At 39.1% G+C, this 23,753-nt stretch overlaps 1 protein-coding gene across 2 annotated transcripts in view; it reads right to left on the bottom strand.

The window, feature by feature from the left end:
- LOC126298011 (acyl-CoA-binding domain-containing protein 5) overlaps positions 1 to 23,523 on the bottom strand; it is a 137,796-nt gene extending 114,273 nt beyond the window's left edge. Inside the window, exons 1-2 of one of the 2 annotated variants that reach the window (XM_049989330.1) lie at positions 23,307 to 23,473; positions 12,041 to 12,082 (exon numbers count right to left, since the gene is read on the bottom strand). In XM_049989330.1, the coding sequence (XP_049845287.1) occupies positions 12,041 to 12,082; positions 23,307 to 23,367 (103 nt within the window). In that variant the 5' untranslated portion in view covers positions 23,368 to 23,473. Of the gene's footprint in view, positions 1 to 12,040; positions 12,083 to 23,306 lie in introns of both variants that reach the window. The other variant, XM_049989331.1, reaches the window with a different exon arrangement.
- Positions 23,524 to 23,753: the final 230 nt, after the last annotated feature.

Genomic DNA, 23,753 nt, shown 5'->3' with positions numbered 1-23,753 from the left:
CTGAAGAAGAGAAATTTGTTAACATCGAGTATAGATTTAAGTGTCAGGAAGTCGTTTCTGAGAGTATTTGCATGGAGTGTAGCCATGTATGGAAGTGAAACATGGAAGATAAATAGTTTGGACAAGAAGAGAATAGAAGCTTTCGAAATGTTGTGCTGCAGAAAAATGCTGAAGATTAGATGGGTAGATCACATAACTAATGAGGAGGTATTGAATAGAATTGGGGAGGAGTTTGTGGCACAACTTGACTAGAAGAAGGGATCGGTTGGTAGGACATGTCCTGGGGCATCAAGGGATCACCAGTTTAGTATTGGAGGGCAGTGTGGAGGGTAAAAATCATAGAGGGAGACCAAGAGATGAATACACTAAGCAGAGTCAGGAGGATGTAGTCAGCAGTACGTACTGGGAGATGAAGCAGCTTGCACAGGATAGAGTAGCATGGAGAGCTGCATCAAACCAGTCTCAGGACTGAAGACCACAACATCAACACCAACCTATGCCTAAAATTTCGAAAGAAGATTTTGCTCATTTGAGGTTTCGAATAAACCTGCGATTTCAGTCCATAGATACCAAACTATAACACGATTGATATTTTCATCCTCAACATGCCACACAATTTCCTTTTCTCGTATTAAACTTAACAGTTTCTCACGCTCTGTAACGTCGGTCGAATTGAGTGAAGAAAACGAACCGATTTCGACTTCAGCGATTGTCGTTCGAAGTCTGTACGTTCGGGAGATAAGATCTCACATCTACAGCTACGTGATTAATCTGCTATTCACAATAAAGTGCTTGGCAGAGGGTTCAGTGAACCACCTTCAGGCTGTGTCTCTACCGTTCCACCCTCGAACGGCATGCGGGAAAAACTAGCACTTTTTATCGTGATGATCATTTCTCCCTATATAGGTGGGCGCCAACAGAATGTTTTCGCAATCGGAGGAGAAAACTGGTGATTGAAATTTAATGAAAAGATACCGTTGCAACGAAAAACGCCTTTGTTTTAATGATTGCCACTCCAATTCACGTATCATGTCTGTGACACTATCTCCCCTATTTCACGATAATACAAAACGAGCTGCCCTTCTTTGAACTTTTTCGATGTCATCCGTCAGTCCCAACTGAGGCAGATCCCACGTAGCACAGCAATATTCCAGAACAGGGGGGACAAGCGTGGTGTAAGCAGTCTCTTTAGTAGACCTGTTGCACCTTCTAAATATTCTGCCAATGAATCGCAGTCTTTGGTTTGCTATACCCACAATATTATCTATGTGATCGTTCCAATTTAGATTATTTGTAAGTGCAATCCCTAGGTATTTAGCTGAATTTACAGCATTCAGATTTGTGTGACTTATCGCAAAATCGAAATTTAGCTGATTTCTTTTAGTACTCATGTGAATACATTCACACTTTTCTTTATTCAGGGTCAATTGCCACTTTTCGCATCATACAATTATCTTATCTAAATCATTATGCAAGACGTTTTGATCATCTGATGACTTTACAAGACGTTAAATGACAGCATCATCTGCAAACAGTCTATGTCAACATAGATAAGGAACAATAGAGGGCCTGTAACACTCCCTTGGGGAACGCCGGATATTACTTCTGTTTTACTCGATGACTTTCCGTCTATTACTACGAACTGCGACCTTTCTGACAGGAAATCACGAATCCAGTCGCACAACTGAGGCGATACTCCGTAGGCACGCAGTTTGGTTTGAAGACGCTTGTGAGGAACGGTGTCGAAACCCTTCTGGAAATCTAAAAATTTGCAATCAATTTGACATCCCCTGTCGATAGCACTTATTATTTCGTGAGTATGAAGAGCTAGTAGTGTTTCACAGGAACGATATTTTCTGAATCCGTGCTGACTGTGTGTCAATAAATCGTTTTCTTCGAGGTACTTTGTAATCTACATCTACATGATTACTCTGCAATTCACATTTAAGTGCGTGGCAGAGGGTTCATCGAACCGCAATCATACTATCTCTCTACCATTCCACTCCCGAGCACGCGGGAAAAACGGAGACCTAAACCTTTCTGTTCGAGCTCTGATTTCTCTTATTATATTTTGATGATCATTCCTACCTATGTAGTTGGACTCAACAAAATATTTTCGCATTCGGAAGGGAAAGTTGGTGACTGAAATTTCATAAATAGATCTCGCCGCAACGAAAAACGTCTTTGCTTTAATAACTTCCATCCTAACTCGCGTATCATATCTGCCACACTGTCTCCCCTATTACGTGATAGTACAAAACGAGCTGCCTTTTTTGCACCCTTTCAATGTCCTCCATCAATCCCACCAGGTAAGGATCCCACACCGCGCAGCAATATTCTAACAGAGGAAAAATGAGTGTAGTGTAAGCTGTCTCTTTAGTGGACATGTCGCATCTTCTAAGTGTCCTGCCAATGAAACGCAACCTTTGGCTCGCTTTCCCCACAATGTTATGTATGTGGTCTTTCCAACTGAAGTTGTTCGTAATTTTTACACCTAGGTACTTAGTTGAATGGACAGCCTTGAGAATTGTACTATTTATCGAGTAATCGAATTCCAATGGATTTCTTTTGGAACTCATGTGGATCACCTCACACTTTTCGTTATTTAGCGCCAACTGCCACCTGCCACACCATACAGCAATCTTTTCTAAATCGCTTTGCAATTTATACTGGTCTTCAGATGACCTTACTAGACGGTAAATTACAGCATCATCTGCGAACAACCTAAGAGAGCTGCTCAGATTGTCACCCAGGTCATTCATACAGATCTAGATCAAGAACAGCAGAGGTCCCAGGACGCTTCCCTGGGGAAAGCCTGATATCACTTCAGTTTTACTCGATGATTTGCCGTCTATTACTACGAACTGTGACTTTCCTGAAAGGAAATCACGAATCCATTCGCACAACTGAGACGATACCCCTTACGCCCGCAGCTTGATTAGAAGTCGCCTGTGAATAACGGTGTCAAAAGCTTTCCGGAAATCTAGAAATACGAAATCAACTTCAGATCCCCTGTCGATAGCGGCCATTACTTCGTGCGAATAAAGAGCTAGCTGAGTTGCAGAAGAACGATGTTTTATAAAACCATGCTGATTGAGTTGCAGAAGAACGATGTTTTATAAAACCATGCTGATAACGTATCAATAGATCGTTCCCTTCGAGGTGATTCATAATGTTTGAATCCAGTATATGCTCCAAAACCCTACTGCAAAACCGACGCAATGATATAGGTCTGTAGTCCGATGGATTACTCCTACTACCCTTCTTAAACACTGGTGCGACCTGCGCAATTTTCCAATCTTTAGGTACAGATCTATCGGTGAGCGAGCGGTTGTATATGATTGCTAAGTAGGGAGCTATTGTATCAGCGTAATCTGAAAGGAACCTAATCGGTATACAATCTGGACCTGAAGACTTGCCCGTATCAAGCGATTTGAGTTGCTTCGCAACCCCTAAGGTATCTACTTCTAAGAAACTCATGCTAGCAGCGGTTCGTGTTTCAAATTCGGGAATATTCCATTCGTCTTCCCTGGTGAAGGAGTTTCGGAAAACTGCGTTCAATAACTCCGCTTTAGAGGCACAGTCGTCGGTAACAGTACCATCGGCACTGCGCAGCGAAGGTATTGACTGCATCTTGCCGCTTGTGTACTTTACATACGAACAGAATTTCTTCGGAATTTCTACCAAATTTCGAGACAATATTTCGTTGTGGAACCTATTAAATGCATCTCGCATTGAAGTACGTGCCAAATTTCGCGCGTCTGTAAATTTTAGCCGATCTTCGGGATTTCGCGTTCTTCTGAACTTCGCATGCTTTTTCCGTTGCCTCTGCAACAGCGATCGGACCTGTTTTGTGTACCATGGGGGATCAGTTCCATCTCTTACCAATTTATGGGTTATGAATATCTCAATTGCTGTTGCTACTATATCTTTTGAGCCACATCTCGTCTACATTTGCATAGTCAGTTCGGAAGGAATAGAGATTGTCTCTTATGAAGGCTTCTAGTGACACTTTATCCGCTTTTAAAATAAAATTATTTTGCGTTTGTTTCTTGTGGATTTGGAAGAAACGGTATTGAGTCTAGCTACAACGACCTTGTGATCACTAATCCCTGAATCAGTCATGATGTTCTCTATTAGCTCTGGATTGTTTGTGGCTACGAGGTCAAGTGTGTTTTCGCAACCATTTACAATTCGCGTGGGTTCGTGGACTAACTGCTCGAAATAATTTTCGGAGAAAGCATTTAGGACAATCTCGGAAGACGTTTTCTGCCTACCACCGGTTTTGAACAACTATTTTTGCCAACATATCGAGGGAAGGTTGAATTCCCCACCAACTATAACGGTATGAGTGGGGTATTTATTTGTTACGAGACTCACATTTTCTCTGAACTGTTCAGCAACTATATCATCGGAGTCTGGGGGTCGGTAGAAGGAGGCAATTATTAACTTAGTTCGGCTGTTAAGTATAACCTCCACCCATACCAATTCGCACGGAGTATCTAATTCGACTTCACTACAAGATAAACCACTACTAACAGACACAAACACTCCACCACCAATTCTGCCTAATCTATCTTTCCTGAACACCGTCTGAGACTTCGTAAATATTTCTGCAGAACTTATTTCTTTCTGTACCTTTAAGGGTTTCAGCTTCTGTGCTTTCTATTAGCGCTTGAAGCTCAGGAACTTTCCCAGCACAACTACAACACTTTACATCTACAATTACGACTGTTCCTTGATCCAAGCACGTCCTGTATTTGCCATGCACCCTTTCAGATTGCAGCCGACCCCGTACTTTCCCGAGTCCATCTAACCTAAGAAACCACCCAGTCCAAGCCATACAGCCTCCGCTACCCGTGTAGCCGCCAACTGAGTGTAGTGAACTCCTGACCTATTCAGCGGAACCCGAAACCCCACCACCCTATGGCACAAGTCAAGGAATCTGCAGCCAACACGGTTGCAAAACCGTCCGAGCCTCTGATTCAGAACCTCCACCTGGCTCTGCACCAAAGGTCCGCAGTCGGTTCTGTCAACGATGCTGCAGATGGTGAGCTCTGCCTTCATCTCGTAAGCAAGACCGGCAGCCTTCACCAAATCAGATAGCCGCTGGAATCCAGAGAGAATTTCCTCAGATCCAAAGCGACATACGTCGTTAGTTCCGACATGTGCCACCACCTGCAACTGGCTGCACCCTGTGCTCTTCATGGCATCCGGAAGGACCCTTTCCACATCAGGAATGACTCCACCCGGAATGCACACGGAGTGCACACTGGATTTGTTTCCCTCCTTAGCCGCAATATCCCTAAGGAGCCTAACATTGGAGCTCCCAACTGCCAATAAGCCTACCCTCTGCGATTTCCCGGACCTTGAAGGCTGAGAATCATCCTCTGAAACAGGGCAGGCAGTTGCATCTGGCTCAGCCAGAGACAGTATATGTTCCAAAACCCTACCGCAAATCGACGTTAGTGATATAGGCCTGTAATTCAGCGGATTAGTCCTACTTCCCTTTTTGGATATTGGTGTGATCGGCTGTAGTGTGACCGAGCACATAGTGGTGTATTGATTTGATGTAGGCCGTCGACGGAATCCACCGATACCTGAGGCACTGTGACCGCAGCTTAACCCGGCCGAGTTTCGTGAGGTGCTCGTCGTTTGATATGACCCAGGAAGCATATGTGGCTCATCAAACTCCACTGATATGGTGCGTATTACCGTCCGTGGTGCGGTACAAGTACAAACAACAGCAAACATACTTCACTGCAAGAAGAGGAATTTCATGTGCTTGCAGCACTTTGGTTTGCTTCATATACAACACATTATTGCATGTTTCTGACTAGCAGTCATTGCTCTAAACGTGGACGGGTTTATACTGTCAGTAGTCATAATGTTCTGGCCGATCAGTGTATTCAGGTTGTACATTCAATGATCTGAAAATCCACTTTTGCAGTTTGCTGTATGAGCCCTTCCGTTATGCTTTATCATTTGTGTTTGTTTTGGCTCAATACCATAAGGCCATTTGTGTATGCCTATCACTTGTGGTAGCTATTCAATTTTGCACCATTCCATTGCTAAAATATGCATGCCCGATGACCTTGTCAAACAACAGATTAAATGAAAGTGATGACATTATATCACTATGCTACATGAAATGTGAATGCTCCTTCTGAAGTGTTAATGTATTAATAACTGCACAGTGATTACAGTTTAATGTATGGTACATTACTGGAGACAGAACGCCACTAAGACTGTGGTGGGGGGGGGGGGGGGGGGGGGGAAATCAGTCGGCATTATTTATGAAGAGTTACTCTGGGAATTACTGACATCAATCTAGCATGCAATCGATTCTTTAGTTCATCCCAAAGAAGTTTGATGGATTTCAGACAGTGCCTTTGAGCAGATCCATCCACAAAATCTATCTGATGATCTATGATCCATGACTGAATGTTCCAAGGGTTGTAGGCAGGAAAAATATTATGCTGTTATATGTAAGTGAGCATATTACTTTTAACAGTAAAAAGTTTTCTAAATTGTAGCAAAGTTTTCTAAATTGTAGCAAAGTTTTCTAAATTGTAGCAAAGTTTTCTAAATTGTAGCAAAGTTTTCTAAATTGTAGCAAAGTTTTCTAAATTGTAGCAAAGTTTCCTAAATTGTAGCAAAGTTTTCTAAATTGTAGCAATTGTAATAAAATTATCAACTAAATTATTTAATATCTAAATTGATATTATGTATAAGTAATTTTCAACAGCCCATGACTACAACTTCGCTGATGACTGTGTCCGAACATACAGGGAGGGAAGAGTTATGTGATGTCCCTACAGTACAACACATGGATTGCCAGATCAAACTTTATTCTTTTCATTGACTCATTCTATCAGAAACCAAGTCTATGGTGACAAATTTTATTTACACTTATATACCTTTGGGAAAGAGCCTTGTGTCTTATCTGTCCACATTCATTGTGGTGTCCCAGCACATTTGGGCATGGCCAGATTGTTTATACCACGATTATTGCACCAATAAAGCAACACAATGGCTCTCTTCAGTATCTCACTGCAGCACACCAACCGGATTCTAGGCTTTGAGAGACTTAATAGGTATTCGTCAAGGATACTACTGGAGGAACAGCATTAAATCAATGAGGAAGAAATGTTTCCTACTCTGGCCACCTCAAGGTCGTAACAAATACAGCACTACAGTTTAACTGGGTATGTGTCAAGGTGAACATCAGTTGTGCCTTTTCTCCCTAATGAAATTGTCCCACCATTTGCTTGAAATGATGTAGGAAAATCTCAAACCTAAAATAGGGATTTGACCCACCCCCCGCCCCCCCCCCCCCCCCATTTCCTCCGCAAAATAAAATTCAGTTTGAAAATACAACAGAGTTGGCTTTCAAAAAGTGTGGACAGATTATTTACTATCTTTTTCATTTTTTATTTCTACTGGCTGCTCAGTTGAAAACAAACTTTACTCAGCATGACTAGCTACTTTTGACCTAAGGTCACAGTGAAGCACACACATAGATATGGACACACAACCACAATAAGGATTTGTCAGAAATTATGTGGCATGGCTGTAAGTGGGAGTAATTAAGTGTAACAGGCACTGAATACAACCCCCATCAATGTATACCATGACTGTTATATTTTAGATTATATTAACTTTTTTTTGACTTTACTGTCTTCCTACATCATTAGTTTCATAAGGCTGCCTCTAAAGATGCAGGTGCCCATGGAATAAAAACATAATGGGTCATAACATGTCTTGTCTCTGTCACTTCTTATGCTTTAAGCTAGATCAAAACTGACTTCAGTGTGGATTTTATGTATGTTAAGAAACAGTTTCTACAGTCTTACATTTCTTGAATAGACCACACTGAAAGAAGCATTGATGAATGCCTGCTGAAAAATAGAGAGCATAACAATGAATGCTCACAGTTTAAATCTCAAAATTAGGGGTTTGTCACATTCCTCATTCAACTGGCAAATTTCTGAAACAGCTTTAATCCATACATCTGTTAAAGAAATGTTATCTTGTGCAACATTCCAGTATCATTAACCATGATGTACACAGGGAAGCCTAAAAGCAAATGTCTTTGCAGACTATAACAAATAAAACATGACACTCCAAAGGTTATGAAGAAGAGAGATGTTTAGTGCAAGGGATAATCTAATTAACAAGAAATAAATAAAAGCCCAGATTTGATTTTCAGTCGCTGGACTTACAAGAAAAGACAGTTTACACTGTGGTCAAAGAGTGTTAGACTGAAGGTACCCCCAATATGCAGGGCACAATGTGCAGGGAGAGCCAGGAAAAGGTATATAATCCTAATACCACCAAATCATCTTCAAACGGGAAGCTTTGCTCTCGTGAGATCAAGGAAACATATGGCAAATAAAGGCCAACAGTGGAGCCCTGGGACTCTATAAAAATGTGTTAAAGATATTTGCCTGTGACTACCTTGTAGACACCTATTTGCTGTCATTCTAGTCTAAAAAAAATATCTGTAGGATTCATAAATCAATATCTATTACCAGTGGTAAATAGTTTTGGTAGGCAACATTTCAAATAAAATAAGTATCAGCATTATAATGAACACAATGTAAGAAAAAAAACATGAAATTAAGTTCTGCTTTAAGTTTCAATACAATAAAGCACATTTTTTACACATGTTTACAAACTATTTTGGAACAACAATATTAAATACTAATTACAATGAATTAACTTTCTGTTGATTTACACACTTAAATGTGAGTATGACCTTGCAACAGAAACTATTCCACAGCAGACCACAATGTTTGGAGCATGACAGAAGTAAAAACATCACTCACAGTTGCACAATAACCTACACAATGCTAAGTTCAGATAATTATAATGCATATAAAAAACTTATTTATATCAAACCACTAAAGGAACTAACTGCAATATAAAACTGTCTGATAATAAACTAATGTTTTGAAATGTGTACCAATACAAAAGGTAGTCTTGGGTATTATATTACGGGAAGGAGGAAAGGGCATATTTCCTCAGGAATGAAGTTCTTCATCTACATCTACATCACTACTCTGCAATTCACATTTAAGTGCTTGGCAGAGGGTTCATCGAACCACAATCATACTATCTCTCTACTATTCCACTCCCGAACAGCGAGCGGGAAAAACGAACACCTAAACCTTTCTACATTAACCCTCCAGGCACAGTTAGTTTCATGTTCCACGAATCATTTTGCATAATAGTTCATAAAGATGTGGAATGAGTCATTCTACATTCAAATCACAAATTAATTTGTACATAAAGTTCATTCTGAACATTTCTCAGTTTTTTGTCCACAGAGAAAAAGATATTCCGATGTTGTGAGTTAGTAACGCCCACCCACCACCTTTTACAAATTACAGTAACAGAAATTCTTCTATGGACTAGAAGGTGTTATCAAGGAGAAACTTTCTCAGTTTCTTTTCAAATTTTACTCCACCACCACCACCACCACCAAATTACACTCTTTATCTTCATAATTGTTCAAACATGTCCAAAAACACCATAAGAATTTTTAGACCCTCTAATTTATGCTGAAGACATAAAATATTTACCTTAAGACAGAATTACTCTGTAGTTACATACGAGATGCTATTAAAATTTTCAGAACTGGTGCTGCCGTCTGTTGAAAACCTTACCTTTGGACTAATGGCCACCATCACCCTCGAAGAAGTTCCCATCCACGCTTATACACCGGTCCCAGTGCTTCTGCCACTGGTCAAACTTTTTCTGGAAGTCCTGTTTTTTGAGGGTGTTTATCACTGCCAGCGATGCTTCTTGAATCCTCTCTGGAGTGTCGAACCGATGGCCTTTCAACTTGAGTTTCTGTTTTAGGAACAATGCAAAGTCGCAAGGTGCCAAATCTGGCGAGTACAGTGGGTGAGGTACAACCACCAAGTTGTTTTTCTGCCAAAAAGGTCCCTGTGAGCAAAGACGTGTGACAACACGCGTTGTTGTGATGCACCAGCCAGTTTTCTTGACGCCAAAGTTTGAGCCGTTGTCATTACACATTTTCACGGAGCCGCCACAAAACGTCACAGTAGTATGCGGAATTCACTGTTTGGTTGGGTTGGATGAATTATTTGTGCACAATTCCCTTGGCATCAAACAAAATGATGATCATGCTCTTCACTTTGCTCTTCACCTGTATCGCTTTTTTGTGTCTTGGAGAGCCCAGTCTCTTCCACTGGGATGATTGTTGCTTTGTCTCTGGGTCATAACCGTAAATCCAGCTCTCGTCCCCAGTGATAACCCATGACAAGAGGTTGGATCATCAGATGCGGTCTGACGAAGACCTGTGCACACTTCAACACGCACCGCCTTCTGATCAGCAGTCAAGATCCTTGGCACAAATTTTGCATTGACACATTGCATGCCCAATTCATCAGTCAACATTCATTGACATTACCCATAACCAATACCCACTTCATCCGCAAGGTGTTTAATGGTTCGACATCAATCCACATGAACCAATTGTTGAAGTTTGGCAACAATGTCTGGCGTTGCGCGGCTAATGGGCCTACCAGTGTGAGCATCATCTTCAACGCCTGTACGGTTGGCCCTGAACCAAGCATGCCACTCAAACACACATGTACGGTTCATGCTCTGTCCCCCAAACAATTGTTGCATCATTCACAGAGTATTACGGAAATCACTGTTGACACGCATCACGTCCTCCCAGCTGAATGCCACTCTGCACACTAACTCATGAGATATGCAACTCTCGTCACCTAGCGGTGCAGAGATCTACTGCTCCTACTTTCCAGATGGGAGCACCAGTCCCAAAAATTTTGGATTCCACCTAGTATACCACGATTCATAAATTCTGATGTTGCAGTCTTCAGGGCAAAGACTAGTCTGATGCAGCTCTCCACACAAATCTATTAGGTACAATTCTCTTCACCTCTATATAGCTACAGCAACCCACATCTTTCTGAACCTGCTTACTGTAATCAACCTACACAAATTCCACCTCCGAAACTTCCCTCAAATACCAAATTTACAATTCCTTGCCTCAGGACGTGTCCTGTCAACTGATCCTTTTTTTTTTTTAAATCATGTTGTGCCATAAATTTCTTTCCTCCACAATTCAATACTGTATCTTTTTATTCGTTATCTGATTTACCCATATAATATTTCCCGAATGACATAATCCTCATACATAGTTCCCATTCATAGATATAAATGATGGATGAATGGCGATACGACAAAACTTATTTGATTGCAGACAGACACGTTTCACAATACTCGTTCATAACACAAAAATCGAATTCTGTACAACTGTGTAAGGTGAAAACCTGATTGTTACCACACTATTGAAGGAAAAAACGAGTAACAGCATTCTTTTTCAGAAGGCACATTAATTACTTCTGTAATTGAGGCTTTGTAGTAAAATTCTTAATACATAAAATTTGTAAGGAACTCGTTTGGTATGAAATTCAAACCTGGAGTTAAAAATGTGAAAAGAACATGGACATTTCAAAATAATGACAGTCATTGCCTTCAAAGCGTTAAAGTTTCTTCTCTGATTCTCTCTTCTATACATTAATACACTTGTAGAAAACCCCAGAAGAAAGATAAATAATTGTTATACAGACAGACAACCACTCATCATACAGGGGAATACTGAGTGCTGGGCATGCACACAGTGCCACGATTACTTCTGTAACCTGATGAACTTTCACTGTTCTGTGCACAAGCAGCCAATCTACTGACAGAGCAACTTCACCACTCAGGTCCAGCATCAAGATGTCACACTGATGAAGAATGGAACTTTGAAAACTGACCAGCAATCTTCACTGCTTTTTAAAATTGTTTTCTGAATTGCTTAATGCACGCACAGTTCAACGTGTGACTGTCAGCCCTCATCCCATTATAAATGTATAAACCATGAACATTACACAACTAACTGACCATCAGCTCCAACAGAAGGATTTTACTTTTAAAAACTAAAAACACTTTTGATGATGTTTCATTTAAGATAAAAGAAACTGAATGATGGACTCACCCGGACTACTGAACAGAATACTCCTTATTGCACCAGCTTTAACTGCAAGACAATTTAATTTATTTCACACATAGTACTATAGGAGTAATAATGACAGCCATAAGCCATTAAACAGAATGCATAGTCAATCACACATTTGCGTGTTCCACAAATTGTGCACGCTAACTTGTCTGGAACTCTAACGTAGCAGTTGCTTCACGAAAGTGATATCTCCCACATGATGGTGAAGCAACTCATTTGGTCTCAAAATGCAGATTTCTTAAAGGAATGGGTAAACTGTGTGTGACACTCTAATTACAGCACAGGATCACAAATTGAATCATACTTGTTCAGGTCTGTTGGGGAAAATTATTCTATATTTGGTCAATATAGTGAAAAACATTTAAAAACTTTATGTACTGTACTGTAAAAACCACAGTCCATATACTCCAGAGGCCTACATAAAGTTTGCAATCTGACACTACATACTTCAACATCTTATTTCATACCTAGAAGAATTCTGTGGATCTTTGATGTAGTTACTCTTACTCATGTATCTATTTATTTTCATTATTTGAGCATTTTGCACACTACTGATGTTAACAGCTTGTACAAATTGGATAATATGTAATGATACATATAATAAACAGTTAAATCAACTAGATTTGCATACAAACATACAACAAGTATAGCCTATGTGAAAATTTCAAATTATCTTTTTCACAATCACGAAAATCCATTATAGCAGTGAAAGCCTTGTTTTTAGCTCAATTTTGTATAACATTTCTGAAGGTTTTTAATGAGGCAGTGAGTGGCTATGGTGACAGGGCACTGTGCATCTAGTGGCAGTGCAGTGAACAATTTTGCTTCAAGGTCTGTATGGCTATTCTGAGTCTTGCTTAGTCTTGTAAAGGGTTAGTCACTGTTTTCTTTACGATGTGTATTGCGACAATGAAATGATTGCCTTAATTTGTAGCTATCTCTTGAGTTTTCTTTTGTGCAGACTACAAACTAAGTATAAGTAATGATGGTAGTGCCACGACACCTAGTTTCTTTTAGAGAGCTCACAGGACACATTGTTTTTGAATACATCAGCAACACATCTGGTGACGTTTCCCTGGCACATTAAAATTCTCTTCTCCAGTGAAGCTGCTCCAAAGCAGTGTTCAGTACATTCTGTGGCTATGAAAAAATGCGTAATAGGTGTTAAGCATCAGTTTTCGCTCTCACATGCTCTAAGTTAGCGTAACAGGTATATGGTTGTTGATAACTCAGTGCATACAGAATCTGTGTGGAGGTTCCACGTTAATTTGGAATCTAAGTGTACACCAAAAATTTTAACATACATAAAATCATTTTTGGTATTGTATTAACTAGAAATTACATTTTTGGTTTTCCTCTGGTTTCCAATTAATTCATTGCCTTTAAACCAGATATTCTTATGCCTGCTGTGCTTTGTTCTTTCAGATCCTCTGACACTTCCAGTTGCAATGAAAATTTCATCGGCATACAGAACAAATCTAAATGTCATGATACTGAGCAGGCCATTACTATAAATTATAAACAACAATAAGAAGGCGGTATACATGGAAGAAGCCTGGAGATACTGACAGGTTTCAGATAGATTATATAATGGTAAGACAGAGATTTAGGAACCAGGTTTTAAATCTTAAGACATTTCCAGGGGCAGATGTGGACTCTGACCACAATCTATTGGTTATGACCTGTAGATTAAAACTGAAGAAACTGCAAAAAGGTGGGAATTTAAGGAGATGTGACCTGGATAAACTGAAAGAACCAGAGGTTGTACAGAGTTTCAAGGAGAGCATAAGGGAACAATTGACAGGAATGGAGGAGAGAAATACAGTAGAAGAAGAATGGGTAGCTTTGAGGGATGAAGTAGTGAAGGCAGCAGAGGATCAAGTAGGTAAAAAGACGAGGGCTAGTAGAAATCCTTGAGTAACAGAAGAAATATTGAATTTAATTCATGAAAGGAGAAAATATAAAAATGCAGTAAGTGAAGCAGACAAAAAGGAATACAAACATCTCAAAAATGAGATTGACAGGAAGTGCAAAATGGCTAAGCAGGGATGGCTAGAGGACAAATGTAAGGATGTAGAGGCTTATCTCACTAGGGTTAAGATAGATACTGCCTACAGGAAAATTAAAGAGACCTTTGGAGATAAGAGAACCACTTGTATGGACATCAAGAGCTCAGATGGAAACCCAGTTCTAAGCAAAGAAGGGAAAGCAGAAAGGTGGAAGGAGTATATAGAGGGTCTATACAAGGGCGATGTACTTGAGGACAATATTATGAAAATGGAAGAGGATGTAGATGAAGATGAAATGGGAGATATGATATTGCATAAAGAGTTTGACAGTGCTCTGAAAGACCTGAGTCGAAACAAGGCCCTCGGAGTAAACAACATTCCATTGGAACTACTGACGGCCTTGGGAGAGCCAGTCCTGACAAAACTCTACCATCTGGTGAGCAAGATGTATGAAACAGGCGAAATACCCGCAGACTTCAAGAAGAATATAATAATTCCAATCCCAAAGAAAGCAGGTGTTGACAGATGTGAAAATTACCGAACTATCAGTTTAATAAGCCACAGCTGCAAAATACTAACACGAAATCTTTACAGACGAATGGAAAAACTAGTAGAAGCCGGCCTCGGGGAAGATCAGTTTGGATTCTGTAGAAATGTCGGAACACGTGAGGCAATACTGACCTTACGACTTATCTTAGAGGAAAGATTAAGGAAAGGCAAACCTACATTTCTAGCATTTGTAGACTTCGAGAAAGCTTTGACAACGTTGACTGGAATATTCTCTTTCAAATTCTAAAGATGGCAGGGGTAAAATACAGAGAGCGAAAGACTATTTACAATTTGTACAGAAACCAGATGGCAGTTATTAGAGTCGAGGGACATGAAAGGGAAGCAGTGGTTGGGAAGGGAGTGAGACAGGGTTGTAGTCTCTCCCCGATGTTATTCAATCTGTATATTGAGCAAGCAGTGAAGGAAACAAAAGCAAAATTCGGAGTAGGTATTAAAATCCATGGAGAAGAAATAAAAACTTTGAGGTTTGCCGATGATATCGTAATTCTGTCAGAGACAGCAAAGGACCTGGAAGAGCAGTTGAATGGAATGGACAGTGTCTTGAAAGGAGGATATAAGATGAACATCAACAAAAGCAAAATGAGGATAATGGAATGTAGTAGAATTAAGTCGGGTGATGCTGAGAGAATTAGATTAGGAAATGAGACACTTAAAGTAGTAAAGGAGTTTTGCTATTTGGGGATCAAAATAACTGATGATGGTCGAAGTAGAGAGGATATGAAATGTAGACTGGCAATGGCAAGGAAATCGTTTCTGAAGAAGAGAAATTTGTTAACATCGAGCATAGATTTAAGTGTCAGGAAGTCGTTTCTGAAAGTATTTGTATGGAGTGTATCCATGTATGGAAGTGAAACATGGACGATAAATAGTTTGGACAAGAAGAGAATAGAAGCTTTCGAAATGTGGTGCTACAGAAGACTGCTGAAGATTAGATGGGTAGATCACATAACTAATAAGGAAGTATTGAACAGGATTGGGGAGAAGAGGAGTTTGTGGCACAACTTGACTAGAAGAAGGTATCGGTTGGTAGGACATGTTCTGAGGCATCAAGGGATCACCAATTTAGTATTGGAGGGCAGCGTGGAGGGTAAAAATCGAAGAGGGAGACCAAGAGATGACTACACTAAGCAGATTCAGAAGGATGTAGGTTGCAGTAGGTACTGGGAGATGAAGAAGCTTGGAGAGCTGCATCAAACCAGTCTCAGGACTGAAGACCACAACAAGAACAAGGGTCCCAGCACAGAACCTTTGGGGGGGGGGGGGGGGGGGGGGGGGAATCCAGGGCTCATACAATTAAAATGTATCAATCCCTTCCTACTCTCAACATATGGTTCTATAAGTGTTCTGAATATCGAATGCCTTAGCACCTAAGTTGTCTATTAGAATACGATGACTTCTTACTGAGTCAAATGACTTGCTCAGATCAATCAGAAGGGCATCAACAAACTACTTTGCTTCAAAGGCACTGAGGATTGTTGAAACAACATTTTCAACACCTTTCAGTGAAATGAATTTTCCCTGAAGACATACTGAGTGTGGGTGTTCCGTTGTAGGTGAAACATTTGTAAATATTTTGATATATGCAATGTTCTACTGTAATTATTGAAAGTATAACTGAAACAGTTATCAGTAGGTATCAATATGAGTTGCTTCCCTTTTATGGTATCTTTAAGCAGTCTAGATAAGAACAACTCACAAAAACCCAATTTATTAGTACCACAACATGGTCATAGCAAATTGTCTGAAGTCTTTTTAATATCAAAATTTGACAAACTATACAATCATCTGATTTTCAGCTGCTCGGGAATATAACGCCATATGGATTCACACAATGAAAGTAACTGAGTGAACACCAACTTTTATGTATGTTACAGTCTTACACTGTTAAGCCAGCAAACTTTTTTTCTTTTGAAGCACACTATCAAATATGTTTGCAGGCAAATTTATTTCTTTTTAAAGTGTCCGCTTGGTGCTAAATCTTCATCAACTCACTGCTTGCATAATGCAAAGTGAACCTGCATGGTGTTTGGTGAACTAGGTGACAATATGTGACAGTACAAACTACACTCATGACAAGGTGAAAGTGAAAATGGTCTTTCTCTAACCCAAAGATGATGTATCACAAGGGTGATCATATTGTGTGGATGACTACAAAAAATGCTTGCACAGTGTAGTTTTCTAACTATGTTGTGCTGGATTATATTTGAAAGGACAAGGAAAGGAAAGGAAAGGAAAGGAAAGAGTGTAAACATGTTTGATAAAAACGTTTTCCTTTTTCAACAACACCAAGGGAGTTTTATAGCTCAACAATGCATTTTTTTTTTTTTTTTTTTTTTGTGAGTTACTAACAACAGTATTACATCCGAACTGGATAAGAAACTGCAGGGAACTTTATAATTTTACAGACAAATTGTGTGCATTGTTGTATGGCTGGGTGCTGTCTGCTACCTCTCCTCCCCTGGCAGTCAGTTAAACATTTTTCACAATCACTACAAAAGGTTACTTATGGACTGAACTTCAATATGTCAATGTGGTATGCTAACCTGGAAGGAAGGAGGGTTGGTGCGTGTGCTGTCACGTCAACATATCATATGATTCATGTGACACACAGAGTCAACAGAAAAAGTCGGTTGTTTCCCGTTACAAAACAAAAGAATTTTTAAAGCAAAATTTTAGGTTGCCGTTTGATAGGGTGATCCCAGATTACTTTAGTGCTATATTCAGTTTAGTGATATGTACTATCAGAGACAGTAAAACATGAAAAGTAACCAGTGCCCAACAGGGATAGCACTGCCCTGATCCGCACTGTCGGCTAGTGCAGTAAGCAGCCCTGCTGAGTTGCTGCTAGAGTACTGGTTAATTCTCATGTTTTACTGTTCCTATTAAATCATACTGATATGACAAATACCAAATTAGATTAATTTGGGATGGCTCTATGGAATGGGCAAGTGAGGTTTCACTTTGAAAATAATTTCTTCAGCAACAGAAAAACTGGCACTATCCATTAACACTGGATGTTATACAAGAGATGTGATAAGCAGTATTTTACAAAAATGAAATTGAAAATGTCTCTCCTACGAGTTGGCAGGCTCTTTTTCCCTCTGGAGTTTTGTCAGATATTTTCAATTTTGTTTTCGCAAATGAAACTTTTTTTTTTTAACAGACCATAACAGCCATAACCAACAGACCTCAGAGTGCAAGACTTCAAGTGGCAAGCAGTTCTGTGGTACAGAGTTTCACTATGGGTTCAATGGATCTGTGCACAAGAAAACATTTTCAGTACCTGGAACAGACTGTCCGCTTTGCACAACAATATTGAAATAGTTTAGAGTTTTTTTGAAAGGGGTGATTAAATTGTTATTTACTCAGCAGTCAAGAGAATATTGCTGCTGTACAAAATTAGTGCAGAAAGATTGAGGTGCCTTGCAACATCAGTTAGGGAACATTCCTTTGGACTGTTTGAACCTACAAAATACACCATTATGCAAGGACATATTAAAGATTGAGGAGACATTCTATGAAGGCACTGGGATAAGAGCAGGTGGAAAATGGAAACTACCAATCTGTCAAGGGAAAAAAAGGGCAGTTATTTACTTTGTTCTAATGGCAATCTTGGAAAGTATAGTGCTCGACACTGAAAAACCGAATATCAAGAGGTGTTATATGGAACACATTCCACATCAAGTAGCAAAACAATTCGAAACAATCAGTCCAAGACTGAGATATCACAACTACCAATACTTAAATGGCAACTATTCAGCTTTAGTACTCTCACAAATTTGTGAGAAACTTCTTACAACAACCTGTCCGATATGACTGATGTTTCTGAAAATGATGACTTGGCTCAACTATTAATTTTTTGTAGTGAAAGACAATGACTGTGCCAATCTGTAAATGAGTTCATAAAAATACTCACTGACTGGTCTCGAAAGGTGGAAAAAATATCCCATGTATAGTAGAACGAGTATTGAGAAAGAAAAATTAATGAGACTTAATTGTAAAGCTGTAACTGGTCAAGGACTTTTGGTACCTGAAACTACTGAAAGATAACTAGTAAACTACATAACTACTAAAACATAAAAATATGAATGCATGCAATGGAACAATAACCTAAAATGACCAACAGAAGCATCAGATTCCACTTGTCTGCTTTGACCCATGATGTAACTGTAGTGGTGTGTGTGACGACACTACGGCACGGGGTTTCCGAGTTATTGTGTTGTAGATGTCATGTTGTTGTATTTGATCATGACCCCCCCCCCCCCCCCCCCTCTCTCTCTCTCTCTCTCTCTCTCACTCACACATTCTGTAGTGATGGTGATGTGTGTTGTGTATTTATGGTAGGTTGGTTGTGTTTTCATTGATGTAGTGAATATGGGGTATTTGGCTTTTGGTTCCACTTCTTAGAGGAGCTGTAGGTGCTATTTGCTTAGTATCGATATGACGTATACAGGGCAGGGGAAATGTTTGACTCCTGTAGCTTTGTTGGTGTAGTAGAATGTTGTAATTTAAATTTTTGATATTTGTTCTGGGACGGTGGGGTGCTTTTTTATTATTATTGCATATTTAGCTCGTCCCCACCCTACATCCCCAATTTCCTGCGGTTGTCTGGCTGGTTTCATTTTTTTTTTGGTGCGAGACATTATTATGTCATTCTTATTTTTGTTCAGTGTCTACGCAGTGACATCATTGTCGTCATTTTGTTTATGCTGGGACTACCCATTTCCATCACATTGATGGCGTCATGGGTCAAAGCAGAAAGATGGAATCTGACACTTCTGTAATGCCCCTAAAAGTACATACAGTAAATACAGCATTTAGTTGGTGGAGTGCTTTCAGGCAACAATAATGTAAAAAGGGAAAGGTAATTACAATTGTTCCTCATGCACTTTACTACAACATGCTACCCATATCTACAGTATACAGGGATGTAACAAAATGTGTGGCTAAACTTTCAGTACACATTCCTCACACATGGAAGAAGAAAATGTGTTAAGTGGACATATTTTTGGAAATGCTTTAGTTCCACATTAAAAATAATTTTCTACGACTCTTCAGAGTAGGTTGACATTAAACACAGGAAACATACAGAAATGGACTGTATTAGCATACCACGTGAAGCTTGCTCTTAACTGAAGAGCTCAAAATGTTCTCCATTAGCAATAATACGTGCATTAACCCACTATCACATTAAATTCTATATGTTATGATGTAACACTAGAGAACTGAATACAGTTTGGAAGACTTCTTCAATACAGGAACGTAGATTGTTCTGCATATTGTTATGTTTGATACACAAGAGCTTTCAAGTACCACAGCAGATAAAAGTGCAGTTGGTTTAGGCTAGGAGAATGCAGAGGTCATCTGATTTGTCCATCTCATGCTATACATTTGACACAGAATCCTGTGCACTTAAGAATTACAACTTAACTAGGCATAACCACGGGGAAGTTTGACTATTTTGTGGGGAAAAAAATGTGGTATGCTGGTACAGTCTGATCCTTGCTGTTTCCTACAGTTAATGTATCATGAAGAATTTCAGGAAACGAGGTTTTAAATGGAAATATGAGGAAAGTATCCTGAAAGTCTGGATTATCGTTCTCTTACACCCAACATAATAAAAATATAACAGGAATGTAATCTTTCTTTGGGCATAATCAAGGAGTGAAAACATAACACTTCTCATGCAAGATATGTGGCTCACAATTAATAATTACTGTGGGATAACACAACCGTGCATTAGTGCATATCTAGATACAGGAAACAGAAGCCTATGGTTAATACATTCTACATGGCAGTAAGCCACAATATCATGCCAGATTAGTAAGCTAGCTAGCCCTATTACAACCAATAATTTCACACCTCTAAACACGTGATTTAGATTTCAATTTTTAAGTAACTGATACTAGATTGGTAGTATGGACAAAATCTTTGGAAGTATCTAACAGTAGGCTTTCTTTAATAAAAAGTTGTTAATGCAAGCAATCCAGGTCACAGTATCAGCAGCAATAGAATAGACAAGAGAAACTAATTAGCATGTTCCATATCATAACATGTTACTGTGCACATCATTTGTGGAACACACAATTAACTAGCAAATTATAACAAGTTACCTTGTACTTCTACTGTCACCAGTACTTTACAATATGGCTATAGCAACATATCAAGAATTTTGAAACATTTTCTTGTCAGAACTGTTCACACAATACCAACAGACAAAAATACAGGTAACACCAGTGTGACAAAATTCTGTACAAGAGCACAAAGGAGGAAGTGTAAATGACCATTCTGCAGGAGCTGATATTAATCAGCCTTAGTAGAATGTCAACAGTTATGACACCGAGTTAAATGTGATTGTTACATGACAAACAAAACACAGCCAAGCGGCTATTCATAAATTGTCACCATCACATAATATAGAGCAACTACTGCAGTGAAGTGGCAGACTAAAAATTGTCTACAAGTCAGCGATGTCCATCTAATTAGCAATTCAAACAGTAATGGTGAAAGAAGAGGTTAAAAATAAATGCAAATGCTACAATGCAACTTAATTTAGAGAAAATATCTTTTATATTCTGATACAACAGACAGGCATTAATAACAAATGAAGTACCTAATACATTGCATTGCTGTTAAAAAAGCACAAAAGTAGCGCAAAGCTTCTTCCACCAGGTATAACAGCAAAATACAAGAAAAAACCTGAAAAAAAATCTGACTGAATCGCACCTTCACCGTAAGAAAACCTGCCACAGTTATGCAGAGCAATTAATGAGTGCCATAACATGTATAAGCACACAGCAAAGCTAAAGTATGTACAGAATAACACTAATGTTTAATTGCTGTTCTTTATAACAATCCATCTGCTGTTTTCAATTTTACTCTGCACACTGTTTATTTTCCAACCCCACTGGCAAAACACTAACATCCCATCAATAGTGTCATCATTAGAGACAGAGCAAAAGCTCCAATTATGAAAGTATATGGAATAAAATGTGCTGTCATGCACTGATCAAAGGAACTATCTTGGCAATTTAGGGAAAGCATGGAAAACATAACTCAGCCTGGTTGGATGTGGATTTGAACCACCAGCTTCCAAATGTGAGTCCAGTGTGCTAACCACTCCATCATCTCACCGGTATGAATAAAATCCGAAGAATCTATTGCGAAAATTAGGGCCAAAATTGTAGAAATAATTTTTGAGCACTAAACCATCAATGGTTTCTTCCAGAAACATTTTACAATGAACTCTGACAGATTTTCCTTGTCAAACATGTAAAAATTGTGAAAGCATACAAAGAGCAAGTCCATGAAACGATCTGTTTAATAGTGTGAGGTTTCACACACAGTTACAGGAGCAAAGTAAATTAGTTGCACATTTATGTTACATTCCAACCTATAATTTATTTATTTTAAAAAAATCTCTTATGCTGTTAGTGACATATATCGTGCCGCCACCACCACCACCACCACCACCACAAAAAACAATGACAACAACAAAATCAGCACATGAATGGCTGATAACAATAGTCCAGTTTAAATGAAGAAGTATGTTTATTTTCTAAAATAGTTCATACTCCCTTAAGACCAAAACAATGTAATTATACAAAAAATGTGACTAGCAAAAATGGTTATTTATGGAATAATTGCCCCCCCCCCTCTCTCTCTCTCTCTCTCTCTCTCTCTCTCTCTCACACACACACACACACACACACACACACACACACACACAAGAGGAGGAGGGGCGCGAGGAAACTAAACTATTTAAATCAGTCAGGATTAGAACAATCTATCGGCATGCCATGTTTAGTCTAACATTTGTCAATATACTACTTTCACAGTAGACACGAGGTAAACATTTTTACGAATTTTCCCAAGTTATTAGCAGTAAATAATACTGTTTCACCTGCTAACTAGCAATGGCATCAATTGGCAGAAACAAACATTGAATGTCAACATTCTGAATGGAAGAACATACAATTCCTTGCACAGTATAAAAGCTAGAAGACTCTTCATGAAGCTAAAACGCTACTACTTGTAAGGTATCGTCCTGTGATTTTATAATTTGATAGTCATTGCAAGTAGCTGGTAACTCTAGGCAAACCGTGACGTTATAAACACTGAGCTCCTTTCTGATTACTGCAAATGGGGTCTTTAAGTGAAGGGAAGCACTAAAACTAACATTTAACAAAATGCTAGTGACAGTGAATCGATTCCTTCCATATCTTACTACAAGAACGACATAGAATACCGAAACAGTTGGAGATTGTCCTCAGCTTAGAGCTATAGTAACAGTAACAACATTTTTAGCCACTCATTACTCTATTCAAGAGCCTCGTTGCAAATTGTGCTTAGCTTCCAAGCGAATGCACGTCATTAGTTTATATATTTATGGCTTTTAATTGTAGTTATCAAATTTAAAAGTATTGTTTCAACACATCAGAATTTTATCACTGCCTATCTACTCACGGAATGAATGCAATAAAAACTTCAGGAACTTTACTGAAGTCCTCGTTTAAACGGTAATGCTACAATATCACAACAATAATAAAAAACTATGATACTTTTCATTCAAACCTATTCGCACAGCAGTAATCACTGACACACCAAATAATTATTTAAATGATATATTTCGCTGGTTAAAATATAAAAACGCACAATGTACCTACCATTTTTCGGTAAATTCCGGATGACATTAACAGCTGCTCTAAATTTTTCTTCAGTAGTCATTGCGGGAGCTAGCTTTCACACCACTTCCCCCAACCAGCACAAACGCTTCGTACACACTGCCACTTCCAACTCCACTGAGCACTGACGTCTACTCAGGTTTGCTTCTCGACCAAAGTAAAACAACTGCGCATCACGTGACGCTACACAGAGTCGACTGACACTGTTTCAAGGATACACAGCAGGCGCAGCGCGTGTGCTTCCAGCAATAATGAAATAGAGTATGAACATATACAATAGGAAGATAATTAATTCTACATGCACACACGTTATAGTGTACTATGTAGAACAGCTATTGTAGTCTTCACTGAAGATCGCTAAACGTGCACCATTAAAAAGTAACAAATGCCTCGCTTTCCAAAACATACAGAAAGAAGTGGTAAATTTTT

This window comes from Schistocerca gregaria, chromosome X (genome assembly GCF_023897955.1).
Source record: "Schistocerca gregaria isolate iqSchGreg1 chromosome X, iqSchGreg1.2, whole genome shotgun sequence".
Lineage (NCBI taxonomy): Eukaryota > Metazoa > Arthropoda > Insecta > Orthoptera > Acrididae > Schistocerca > Schistocerca gregaria.
The sequence above is the reverse complement of the archived record's forward strand: the minus strand, read 5'-3'. Positions and strand labels throughout refer to the sequence as shown.